Source organism: Gadus morhua, chromosome 5 (assembly GCF_902167405.1).
Source record: "Gadus morhua chromosome 5, gadMor3.0, whole genome shotgun sequence".
NCBI classification, from domain to species: Eukaryota; Metazoa; Chordata; class Actinopteri; order Gadiformes; family Gadidae; genus Gadus; species Gadus morhua.
Window position 1 is genome coordinate 7,865,806 of NC_044052.1, and position 13,848 is coordinate 7,879,653.

General features: G+C 46.3%; 1 protein-coding gene across 4 annotated transcripts in view; it reads left to right on the forward strand.

Moving 5' to 3' along the window:
- Nucleotides 1-13,848, forward strand: part of dlgap2a (discs, large (Drosophila) homolog-associated protein 2a) — a 106,465-nt gene that overhangs the window by 69,228 nt on the left and 23,389 nt on the right. For 2 of the 4 annotated variants that reach the window (XM_030356977.1, XM_030356979.1), the window contains exons 3-6: nucleotides 2,922-3,118; nucleotides 9,594-9,662; nucleotides 11,037-11,193; nucleotides 12,479-12,698. In XM_030356977.1, the coding sequence (XP_030212837.1) occupies nucleotides 2,922-3,118; nucleotides 9,594-9,662; nucleotides 11,037-11,193; nucleotides 12,479-12,698 (643 nt within the window). The remainder of the gene's footprint in view (nucleotides 1-2,921; nucleotides 3,119-9,593; nucleotides 9,663-11,036; nucleotides 11,194-12,478; nucleotides 12,699-13,848) is intronic. The other 2 variants (XM_030356978.1, XM_030356980.1) reach the window with 1 other exon arrangement.

Genomic DNA, 13,848 nt, shown 5'->3' on the forward strand with positions numbered 1-13,848 from the left:
TGAAGGCTGATAAGCAGGAGCACTGCGGTGTGTGTGTGTGTGTGTGTGTGTGTGTGTGTGTGTGTGTGTGTGTGTGTGTGTGTGTGTGTGTGTGTGTGTGTGTGTGTGTGTGTGTGTGTGTGTGTGTGTGTGTGTTTCTGCCTGTGTCTGCATGTATTGATATGTGCGTGTGTGTGTGGGCCTGTGTGTATAAGCTTGTTTATGTGAATGCAGGTGTGTGCCCATGGGTTTGTGCGTGTGCCTGTGTGTGGGTGTTTGTGGGTTTGTTTGTGTGTGTGTGTGTTTGCAGTGTGTGCACGTGCTGCTGCAGGTGCGTGTTTGTGTGTATGTGTGTGTGTTTGTTTCTGCCTGCGTCTGCATGTATATGTGTGTGTGTGTGTGTGTGTGTATGTTTTTGCCTGTGTGTAGAAGCATGTGAATGCATGTGTGTGTGTGTGTGTGTGTGTGTGTGTGTGTGTGTGTGTGTGTGTGTGTGTGTGTGTGTGTGTGTGTGTGTGTGTGTGTGTGTGTGTGTATGCGTGCACGTTGTCTTGTGCAAGTGTGTGGATGTGCTGCTGCACCTGCATGCAAGTGCCTGTGTGTGTGCGTGCATGTTAGTGAGTGTGTGAACCCAGGAGAATAGCAAGCAAGAGATATTCAATACATCAAGTAAAGGTTAATGAAGTATGGCATTTGGTGCGTAGGGTCCTGGATGGGATGGGCTTTATAGCCAAGAGTCCACCCCTAAGCCCCAGGGCAGGTTGACGGATATCCCAACCACCACCACAACAACCTCCATCTAGTTCGCAATGGAAAGGAGTGGGAAGCAAGTCGCTAGGAAGGGTCGTTCTGAATTCCTATTGACATCATACTCACCTTGGAGTCCCAGTTGCAAATGCAAATATGTTCACTCTTTCTGTATTCCTGCCAAAGGATACCTTCCTTTCCGCTCTTCCATTGTACATTAGGTTAATGTTGAAAATATTAATAGTCACTTGTCTTTTGGTATTTTTCATTAGGCCTTTGTTCCTCTGCCCCATTAGGACGGATCTCTTGAGTGTGTGTACGTGTGTCCGTGTCGGTCTGCGTGTGTACGTGTGCCCCCGTGTTTTCGTGCATCGCCTTGTAATGAAGGGGAAAAGCGCTTAGTACTTTTCAAAGTCGGTTCAAGTAATGGGGCTCTCTGTGCGTCTGTTCATGTGCGTGCGTTTGTGTGTGCGTTTGTGTGTGCGCCTGTGTGTGTGTGTGCCTGTATTTGTGTCTGTGTGTGCATGTTTATGTGCCTTTGTGTGTGCGTGCGTGTGTGTGCGTGTGTGGGTGTGTGTGTGTGTGTGTGCGTGTGTGTGGTTGCGCATACACCTGAAGCATCGCCAGCAGTTCAGTTGTTGTCCATAGTAATTGAACTGGGTTGTACTCTTTAACCGAGGCAAAATTGGACAGGGGCAAATAATGTCAGGAAGTGATAGTGTGCAGTGAACAAGTAGTTCTGTTTTAGCAGTGTGTAATGAGCATGTGATGTTAAAATGAGTCTGAACCGTTGTCATTTGTTTATTACACGCATTAAGCTCGCAGACTTTAATAGGATACACAAACCACCCACCTAGACAATATAGAGCGCCTGGTTTTCAGTACCACTCCCGCCAGGCAATCCCTTTTTGCATGTTCCTTAATAGCGTGTTTTAACGGCGTGGAAACCACAGTGCAACCACGAGGCATGCTTTCCAACACGGGAAAATGACTAATGAACGACATCAATGCATTCGAGTAGGTGCACTGCATTGATTTATGTTAATATTAATTTCCCATCTGGCCATTGGTAAACATATTCAATATTAAAATTTGACCCGCTAATGCCTTGAGCCCAGAGCCCAATGCCCGTGGTCGTGTCGAGACCAACGCAAAGAAATGTTTTGGAATTTCCATATCCAAAGTAGTCTGTTCAAACAATAAATAGCAACCGAAATCTGTATTTGTATACGTCCTGTATTCTTCTGTGCTTTCCGGTCGTACTGATGGGATTCCATCAGTCCCATCAGGGATTCCACGTGGGACTGAGCGGCCTGGTTTGAAGCAGGAGCCAGCGGACGTCGCATCCCCCTAGCATACGTATTGCGCAGCCGCAGGCCCAGTGGGACATAACCCGGCATAAGCCCCCCGAGTAATATTTAATAGCGCTCCGATGTGGCGTCGACCCAGCAGTAATTATTTGTTGTGACGAACGCTCCATGCACCTTAATGAAAGCCCAGGGAACTGCAGCTAAATCAAACATGAACCTCTTTGCTTCCCTTTTTTCCTTATTGACGACAGCAGTAGAGCAGAGCCGGGACACATTTATATACATTTGGCGGTTTTAAAATCACTGCCGGGTAATGTGGTGCATGCAAAGCTGTATCGTCCGCAACAGGAAGGTGATACAGGAGGGAGCAGAGAGGAAGATGGGACAGCTCCAATCCAGGTTGATCCCTCACTGATCTCCGGTCATCTCCCGCCTATAAAGAGTAATGGACAGGAATAGAGTCGGGATCGCCGGTGATGCGAGGGCTCCGTATACAATGTAGCTGCAGCCCGGGGACTGCAGTACTTGGAGGCTAGCAGTGAGGGCTGTGTGGAGTCTGCCTGCACGTATTCACCGGGGACGTTTCAGGCGTAATCCGAGCCAGCTCATCAGGAGGATCTATATGTACTTGGGTTGAAACCAAAATCCCCCGGCCGTGTGGGTGGTTTTGTCCTGTGATGAACGAGCAGACAACTGCAACCAAACCTTATGACGGTGACCATGAAGGCACGTCATGCGACAGGCTTTCAAGCCAAACACAAACAACAACTGCGTTCCCCTTTTTGTTCCCCCTTTTGACTCCGTAACCACCACATCAGATCTGAACTCTGACCTCTAAACACGTCCAAACTCCTCTCCTCCCCCCCCCTCCCCCTCTTGTCCCAGGTGCCCCAGGACGAGTGGGGTGGCTACCCGGGCGGGGGTAAGGACGATGAGATCCCCTGCCGGCGGATGCGGAGCAGCAGCTACGTCAAGGCCATGGGGGACGAGGAGAGCGGCGATTCGGACTCCAGCCCCAAGACCTCGCCCCAGAAGGCGGTCAAGAACTCCCTCAGGCCCCGGGAGCTGCTGGACTCCCAGAGGTGGGGCGCACGGCACGCGCATGTGTCCACACACACACACACACACAAACACTCAGACACACACACACACACACACAAGCTCAGACACACACCAGCACGCATACACATACACACAAACACACCCACACCAGCACAGATACACACTCAGCAACACAGAGACACACACATACACTCACACGTACACACACACACACTCACAAACACACCCACACACACACACACACACACACACACACACACACACACACACACACACACACACACACACACACACACACTCACACCAACTTTACAGAGATAGAGAATTGCAGGCTGAGAAAGCAAGCAGTTGTTAGATCCCCCAGTGGCATTTAAGTCAGGGAACATTAGGAGTCCACATGGACAAATGAGATCTCTAAAAGCTTTTTTGGGTTTATAGCGTTAAATCGTTTTTTTTTACACTTGAAGACGCAGTATTTCAATGCATGGATAGGATATGTTTACATGTTTCTAGGCCTTTAGTACACTCACACACTAACACACACACACAGACACACACACTAAGATACAAACACACATCCTAAAACACAAACACACATCCTAACACACACATACACACGCATATACGCACACACACACACACACATACTCACACACACACACACACACACACACACACACACACGCACACACACACACACAAATAAATACACAATGTGCAAACATGGGTAACACTTTATTTGGAGTTTGTATAGGCCTGACACGACACCATCATAACCATGACATGACGCCTATCAGTTTGCTGTAATGCTAACACATAAAGCTAAATAGTTGATTGAAGTTTTATATTCAAGCCTGCATGGCAGGTTTATGACAGGTAATGTTGTCCTGGTTGATGTCACGTTGTCCTAACAAAGATGTTGACTGGCTATGTTGGCTTGGCTTATGTCAAGTTGTCATAACAAAGATGTTGACAGGTTATGTTGTCCACAATTGAGAATGGCACTTACTGACACCTGTCATCAACGTTCAAAGAGGCTCCCCCTTCATGTACATGACAGGTGTCGTGTTGTGGTTATGATGGTGTCATGTCAGTCTTACGCACATCACTTAAATTAAACATGACTCACGCACCCCCACACAGACACAAAACCAAAAATGAATCACGTTTGTGATTCACAAGTGAAAGTCACAAGTCTAATAATATGTTTACAAGCATATTAATCAAACTATATGATTTTAATAATGTTGACATGTTTTTACAGCAACATAGTCGATTGTTTTTATTGTTAACTCGATTTTTACCAGAGAAAAGTATGACCTGGTGCTGCTCCTGCATCCATAACAATGAATTATACAATGGCCGTTATCCTGTGGTCCACAATCCAGTGTACTACAGCAGAGGCGTGTCACCACGTACATGTAATAAAGGGCATCGTCTTGTGTAGCTGATACTACCGGACACAACATTAATAACACAAGGAGACATGCACATTTTCCCAATCCCGCTTCTGTCATGTCGTGTCAGCGAGAGCCAGATCGATTCACAAGTGATACAAGTAGGCAGAGACGACATTTCCGTGTCAATTGGCCCGTACTGTTATGGTGTGACGGTATGTTTCATGTCCAGACAGTTTTGTTTGTGCGCTCTCTGGTTAATGTGCTGCTGCTGTATCTCTCTTCTCACAATGTATTCCCTTTGGTCCCTCTGCCCCCTCAATGACATCATCATGCATCATCACTTCCGGGTCATCACGGTTCACGTGACAGAGGAAGGTGGGCTGAGAACGTTGCTGCGGATCGACTTTTCACTTCTTTTTTGTTTTACTCAACCCAAACTTGTTATTCTTAATAATGAAGTGTTATCTCATGCTATTTAGGGTGGCTGTCATATTGTAGTGTTAACCGCTTATCATTTTGATTTTGATTTTTTATTATGGGATAATTTAATTCCTCCTTTTTTTTTGTCAAAGCATTACATAACTTTCAAAAACCATTACACATGCAGTGTGCACTGGGCAAATTATCCCTCCAAAGCCATTGTTAACCGGCCGGCCATTGTCAAGGCACGGGTTCCCTTTCAGTGTCCCTCAAAGGGGTGGTGTTCCTCTTTGTGTATGGCGGACTGGGAAAACAGTAATTACAACAGAGTTTCTGCAGAGCCTTTAATTAATATGGCAATTTGTTCCACAAGCAAAACCCTCCTACACCTGCTCCCTTTAAACCCTTTGTGTTACCTTCAGTCTGCGCCCCCTGCCGCCTCAGCTTTTTAGAGCACAGTTTGAGCTGAAACACCACATCGAGGCCTTCATTATGTGTTTGTGCGACCAAACTGAGGCCTGTGACCCCACAGATAAAAAGCTGAATGACTTATGCTAGCAAGCGTTGTAGCATAACATTTTTTTGTTGTTTTTTGGGGTCCTTACTTTGTGCAGTAACTCTCTTTCATAAAGGGGAGCACATTTTTGAATCATAGGTTAATCCCATAAACAGCTCTTTCTGTAATGTAAAATACAGCTTTAGGAGAAAAATGCTTTTCCAGAGTGGTAGTTTACTATTGGCCGTGTACCCTCCCTCGAGGGATTGTGACATGCATTTTGACAACGTTTGACAATGCCCCTGCGTCTGCTCCTATGACCCGATGTGTCAGTTCTTTGTAATACCTTAGCAACTTATTTCCGCCTCGCCCAGCATTCTTTTCATTTCCCGGATGGAGGTTCTACTGCTGAAACGGAGGGGTTCACTTACACTATAAACCTCTCCCATGATACTCTTTGTCAGCCTGTCTCTCCTGCTTTTAACCTATTGCCCTGTCTCTCTCTCTCTCTCTCTCTCTCTCTCTCTCTCTCTCTCTCTCTCTCTCTCTCTCTCTCTCTCTCTCCCGCTCTCTCTCTCTCTCTCTCTCTCTCTCTCTCTCTCTCTCTCTCTCTCTCTCTCTCTCTCTCTCTCTCTCTCTCTCTCTCCCCCTGTCCCTCTCCCTGTCCCTCTGTCTCTTTCTCTCACTTTCTCTCTGTATCTCGCTCCCTCTGAATGACTCTCGCTGACTCTCTCTATCTCTGTATCTCTCTCTCCTCCTCGAGTCTGCTCTTCATTAAAGTTTTTTGCATTACAATTCAATCACTGTAAGCAGAGCGTGATCGTCTGTTACGCAACGACACAAGCTCACGGCAAGGCTCCCGCAGGCACGGACACACAAGTGACCGTGCCGGTGTGGCATGCTGTGACTGTCGGTACAGGTAATGACTTTGGTGGATTTATAAAGGCCTTACATCGATTGCAGGCATGCCGCCATGCAGGATCCTTAATCGCTCCCGTTGCGTCGTCGTAGTGGGATGCACACTGGCTTCCTTTTGTGTTTGAAAAAATAAGAAATTGTAGGCTTAGGAGGCTAAATGTTAATTATGTGATTGTGTCCCCCTGAAAAGCTGCGGTTTGTATGAGGTGTGAATGGGTTGCAAATGGCAAGTGATTCACGGGAGCGCGGCAGTGGGCAGAGCTATCAGTGGCAGTTATGGTACTCACAGGCCACTCCGGATAATGGCTGCCTCCGCGGCGGGACCCGGGGGTCCGCCGGGCACGGCTGAAGGCAGGGTATCGACCGGCCGGATCGCTCTGTGTGGGCCCGACACGAGCCACGTTGTAACCGAAATAGCCCCGGACTTTTGGTCACAGGAACTACGTTTCAAGGGGCTGTAGGGTCCCTTATGCCCCTTGTTGGCTGTGTTTCCACCGCGGTGTAAAGACCTGCAAAAGCTAGACAAATGAAAGTGCTTTAATAATGATTTGACCCTCAGCCAATCGAAATATCCTACCTATTTAGCGGATTATAAAAGAGTTTGAGTTAACAGAGTTTGCGGATGAGGTAGATTAAGATAAGTCGTGTGCTTTCTTTAATGCATCCATGTTTTGGAGCTTGTTTCCCTCTTTTTCGATACAACTGCACACCTTCATGTTATTAAAAGCCACCTATAGTAACCTATATTCACGAGCCGCAGTGTAATCAGACATTGGCTCGTATCGCCGACTGCTATCGAGATGAATGAACAACGCATATAACAGCTAGCACCGGTGATTTACTGCACGTTGAAGCAAACAAAAAACTGTCGTATGTTTGCGGCTGTAGATGTTGGAATCGACCTCTGAAGAATAAGTCCCGCCCCCGAGACCGATGGAACCGGAGCCTCGGAGGCGGGACTTATTCTTCAGAGGTCTATGGCTGAAATGAGACGCTTTGAGGACTCGACGAATCAGAGGTGTTTGGCGCTGCCACCCCAGCCCCAAGGTTCCTTAACATTTCTAATGTCCTACCCCCTGTGCAGGGACGTTTTTGGGGATAAAATATGTCCCCGGAACATCATTTAAACCATGGTTCCTGCGGTGGAAACCCACCTTGGTCCTCCGAAGGTTCCTGGCTCCTGGTTGAAGTTCCTTCTGTGGTAAACGCAGCTAGTCAAAGCATAGACCATAGCAATGCAGGGGCATCACCCCGTCAGGACAAAAAGCAGGGGGTCCCTCCCAGAATGGCATACAGTGTGTGTATCTATAATATATTATACTATCCAATCTAAAGACACACAGACACCCAATGCAATTTAGGTTACAATTCTGAAAGCTATGACAGCCTTATGTAAGAAAATCAAGCCAGCCGCCCACAAGCTTATCCATCCCTGATGTTTGGGGATGTTTCCACTTTCCATCCAGTGAATTACAGAAAATTAAAGCAATTAAAGCAATCCCAGAATTAACAGAGTTGTCGAATGCAGCAGGAAATTATAAATGACGAATCTACCAGGGTTCTCTTTGTTAGGCTTTGCCGCAACACCTAATTTCTATCAGTGATAACTGCACATTTATAATTTCCTATGGAGATTGCACCTGTTATAATGGCTCCGAAGGAGTGTTCCAAACGCCTGATTAAGAAATCCGGCGTGCGGAGTTGTGTGAGTGTGCGTGGTTACATGCGTTCGCTTTCGAGAAATAACACATTAAACACGTCTCACTGTAGCTCTGCGGAGCTCCTTATCTCGAGGAAATTTGCTCTATCCCAAAGGCCAGCCCTTACGCCTTGTTGTTGTTGATGTTGTTGTTGTTGTTGTTGTTGTAAATGGCATCATCAACACTCTCCGACACTTCCTTCCAGGCATGCCTCCTGTAGGTTTCCCTGTACTCTGCTTACTCTAAATTGCAGGCACACGACACATGGCGTTTTATCTCCCTTCCCTCGCTTCCTATCCCCCCCCCACGATGGTCTCTCCTCATGCTTCTGTGTTTACAGATTTCGGTGACACCGTGACATATGACTCTTCGTACCCTCGCCTTTTCCTCATTGAGAACCAGATATTGCAGGCCGAGGCTTTTGTTTAACCAATGGAATAATACATTTACCCGCAGCAGGAGAGCCGGGCGAGAGCTGGAATATGTAAGATTACAATCATCTGGTATATTGGCCCACAATGGAAGTGCATTAGCCACTGCCGGAGACATTACAGGCAAATGTGTTTCAGCAGAACTGATAAAATGCTGGTGCTCTCGCAAACAGTACATGCCACCCCACTCAGCAGATTATAATATACATCACGGCGCAGCAGAGACGGGCAAATGAAGACGTATTTAAGGGCTCAGCTCCTACTTAGCCACCAGATGTTTTCAGCTAAAAGCTTGAATGTTGTGCGACAAAGGACGTTGTGCAAACATGGGATGTTTGGGTGCACCATGAAGAACCACAGCCCTCGGAGCATGCGCTATTGATGCACTTCTATGTAGTCTGTCCTGATGCGCTGCTTTTTCCCTCAATTCTGTTTGTGTTTCGGAATCGTGGTTGCAGCCAGCCATGGTCAATCAAGCTCCCTGTGCCGCCCTTTCAACCAATCCGCCTTTCGCCCAATCACAGGTCAGGGGCCACCCCTGACCTGTGATTGGCCTGCCAAAACTGTGAGGGACTTCCTCGAGGCTCTCTTGTGAAGCTTAAGTGTCCCAGAAGGGACACAAGGGAAATCGAGGCAACATTACTACGTAATGCAACTATTTTTGTCGTACAGCATGACATTCTGCCATGGTTTTGCTTCTTCATATTTCCTACTCCCTATCCAATAGCGTGCCTCTGTCCGTCCATCAGAGTCCATAATGCACCCCTCATTCCGGTCCCTGTGTCCCTCCCTGTATTGTTTTATTGGTCACTGTGGCAACATCACACACCCGCTGGGCAGCTATGAGACTCGGCTCTACGCGACAGTGACATTTACACGTTGGCTCATATCAGTGTGACACGGCTACCGTTCTCATGTTGTGCGTCATCTTAAATGTTTTTTCGCCCCTTCTCGTGATGGGGGGGGGGGGGGGGGGCGGGCAGAAACATTGAGTCTCACCCTCCAGCAGTGTCATACATACATGCATTGATACATACATTGATACATAGCCCCCCGTTACCAGTGAACCTGGAACAGCCTTCCTCACCTCTCTGGGACCCAGTAACTCTCCTCTCTTCTCTACCCCACAGCTCGTACCGCGTGGATAAAATGAACAGCGACATGCGTAACTACATCACCAATTTCGCTGCAGACTTAAGGTGAATACAGGTGACTCAGTGACCTCCCCCCCCCCCCCCCCCCCCCTCCATTGCCCCCCACCCGCCCTGTCCCTATACACAAACACACACACACCCATACACACATGCACACACCGTCCAACCCAACCACCGAGCCATCTGCCTCCTCCCCATCCTACCTCTGTTTGGGCGGCCATGTTAAAGCGTTGGAGGAAACAACCCAAGCCAGCTGGCTCTCTGCTCCTGCTGGCATATTTTCTATGGACATAGAGCACACACACTCCAGACCAAGTCAATAAGAGGTCACCCGGGGCAGTGTTCTCACCCAAACAGACTCTGAGGTACTATAGCACACCATATAAATATGAATGATCTGGTTAACCCGTCCACTTGTCGTACTGTGTAACGCGCAGATTGTGGATTAGGAATCGTTTTTCGGAAGGTGTATAGGTTAATTTTCTTTGTTGTCGTTGATTTTGAAGCAAAAAGCCTTTTAAGGTTGTAATCTCTATTTAAAATGCACTCCGGAGGGCGTGTACCGTGACAAGATGGATTCATGGACCTCACGGTGCCCTTTCTCCAAGCTGCTAAACACCGGAAGAAAAGAAACTGACCAACTCATCGCTCTAACGCTTCCCTGTATCTCAAGCTTCCCCTTTCACTTCGACCTGATCTCCTCTTGTCTCCCCTCGCTTCTCTACCACTCCTCGCCCCCTTCCGCAGGTTTCTAACCAGGCATGGGTTCGTTTTTCCCCCTGAGCTAGGTCCTTTTTGCCATTCCCTTACGCCTCAGAGAAAGAAAATCAGTTTGCTTCCACCCCCTTCTCGGGCTGACGTGCAGGCACTCCTTTCTGAAGTGCTTGCTCCCTAACTAGCTCCCTTATTTGCATCCCCCCTCATTTCCAAGCATTGATTCGATGTTTCAGCACAATAGCAAATCGAATCGTGCCATGCGGAGGGGGGGCGCCAGCGCACCGGCAGCACTAAGGACTTAGGAGCAGAGGGAGAGGCTCCCACAACGCCATCATCAGCCTCTCTCTGAGGTTCTGTGCCTGCCTGACGGAGGACAGCCCGGGGCATTCTATGCCACCTAACTGATTTTGTCCCTTACGCTACGCCTGAGGCCACTGGAGGAAATGCATGATCCAATGAGTTGGGTTATGGATTTATTTAGGCTTTTTGTATCACTTTAACCTTATTTTCCACCTCTCTATGTCCCCTTTCTCTGTCTTGGTCTCTCTGTCTTTATGTGTGTGTGTCGGTCTGTCTCCGTCTTTCTTTCTTTCTTTCTTTCTTTCTTTCTTTCTTTCTTTCTTTCTTTCTTGCTCTCTCTCGCTCTCTCTCCCCCGCCCCCTCTCTCTCTCTCTCTCTCTCTCTCTCTCTCTCTCTGTCCAGTCAGAGCTACCACTTGCAGGCCAGAGACATGCATCCGGGCCTTGTCCTGGATCCTTCTACCAACTACAACTCCCCTAAATTTCGCTCCAGGAACCAAAGCTATATGCGCGCCGTTAGCACACTGAGCCAAGCTAGCTGTGTTAGCCAGGTGAGCCAGGTAAGTCGAAAGAGTTTTCTATTTGAGGCAGAGGCCGTGGAAAAATTCTAATTCAAATATGAATGCATTTCTTTGGTAAATACAAATATTGTGTTACACAACACTTAAATCACACTTTCAAATGCTTTCAAATGCGAAGGAGCGACGATTTTTTGTCTTGTCTTAAAAAGCTTTAGTACATTTTTATCTAATTAACACATTCCATCATGTCGGCTACTGTCATCACTTTGTCTCAAGAGTGCACGCATCTGTGCACATGTTTTGCGCATTCGCGTGTTTATTGCGTACATAATGCGAGACACAGTGCCACAAATCACATCAATTCATCGTATACTAGCCAAGAGAGGGTTTCCCCGCAAATAGGTGATCATAACCCACTGTCTTCCACCATGATCCGGTGGCTGATGGTGCAATTGCAATAGCAACTGATAATGCACTAGTTGGTGCTGTTTCTAAAATCTGACATTTATGTGAAACGTGAAATGACATTGATTTCAGGCGGAAATTAAATCCTGAAATCCTGTGCGCTAGCGTTATTCACTCGGACCCTGTAGCATCCATATCAATTATTTCACTTGCGCAACAATCTAAAAGGGGTTATCTTTTTTTTGGTTCAAAGATTACATATAATAGCCTTTGGTTGTAGAAATATACTTATTTTTACTTTTGGTATGTTCCTTTTCGGAAAAAATTAGAAGAAAGAGGCCTAGTGATAAAGAAGGTGAATGCCCCTGTTCTACCGCCATAGTGAGGAGCTACGTCTTCTGGCAAAACTAAGTTTAGTTCTAAAGTTTAAACAGGGTGATCGGATGATCAAATACTTTTCCCCCTGTGTAAAATCATTAATAACTGATCAAACAATAGACCATGTTGAGAATGAAACACAACTTTATAAGAGGCTACATCCTTGATCTAATCAGTACTTGTTCCCCCAAAATCTCCTAGACTCCTGCTAAATATTTGTCTCATTGTTCAATTTAATTTAGCAAAGTGTTTTGGGCTGTGTGGAATAACTGACAAAGCAATTTTCAAGCCACATTACAATAATTACTTATTGGCTCTGTCGGAACAAACCCTGGGATGGGACTTTTCTATGACAAGAACATTGTGTATCTTCAGTTGTAGCTCGTTCTTTTGAAATTCTTCGATTCAAATAAGTAAAAAGTACTAGAAATACCATAGAAGATCCGTGATTGAAAGGCAACCAATGGCTCGCCTCGCCCGCTAAAACCCCAGTCGCCATGACCCAAGAACGACGCATGAACGACACTGCCGTCCCACACAGGTGAGCGAGACAGAGATCAACGGTCAGTTCGAGTCGGTGTGCGAGTCGGTGTTCAGCGAGGTGGAGTCGCAGGCCATGGAGGCCCTGGACCTGCCGGGCTGCTTCCGCACCAGGAGCCACAGTTACCTGCGGGCCATTCAGGCGGGCTACTCCCAGGATGACGACTGCATCCCCTCAATGGGCTCCTCCACTGTCACCTCCACCATCAGGTCCACCACAGGTAAGAACTGGAAGCCAACGTTGCTCATAGATTGTTTGCTCATCAAATGTTTTTCTTTTAATGGTAATAGATGGATAAAATGTAGACATGTTTATTTTCAACCGTCATTTTCTGGTCGCATGGATCCACCCATATATATATTTCTGTTATTTTTTTATGCTTATAATAGACATACAGTAGCTATAGGACCAGCTTCTTAATTTTGCCAGTTCATCGACTGTATTCCGGCTGCTTTGTCTGCTCAATCGTTGGATTCCTCAGAAAGTAAAGATATGAACCCTATTGAAAAAACATAAAGGGACTTTGTGAGAAGTGATGTTTCTGAAATGGGAGTTGCCCCTGTTGCATTGAAACATGCCATCAGATGTCTAAATGCACTCACACCTTGACTGGACTTTGAGCAGGGCTATTATGAATGCTCTCACGTGAACACCAAAACATTTACAAACCTTTCCATGCCAATGCCAAGTTCTTTTAACTTATTATTTTCTCTTTCTAAGGTCCCAGGGTCATGTTTACATACATGGAAATCGTGTGCGTAATATTTTCTTTGGAAATGTTTAAAACTGATGGAGAATAAAGTGAAGATCAAATGTATCTGCAGCCTTATAGACACAATATATTAGTCCTATATATTGCATATAACGGTTGCTACTCTTAAGTAACAGCTAAATGATAAAGCACATATTTGTTGGTGATGACCTTTGGATGTACCGGTGGTTTCAACTATGCCCAAAAAGGTGGATTCACAGATGAAGAAAAGAAGACATTTTGAAAGTGTGTGCAACAAAACTGAAAAAAAATATTCTGGCTATTCCTAATGTTGCTATTCCCTAATTACCAAATTATTAAGTGAGGGCCGGGGTGTGGTCACCTGGAGATGTGCTTATGAAGTTTAACTTATGTCTTGAAAAGGATACTGTTCTTACACTGCTTTCTCAATAAACTCCAAACATTTGCATTAGCCGAACACAAAGGTTGGCATGTGATTATAATTATGGGTGCTTTTTGCAAGATCAATAGGTCAAACTGGATTTGTCATGTTCAATAGGGTTCATACTGTACTTCCTGAGTAATGCAGAGATGGTTGAAAACTTTGCTCATCTTTGCCTCTTTTCACTGCACAAAGTAGACAGTTGTTTAATTCCAG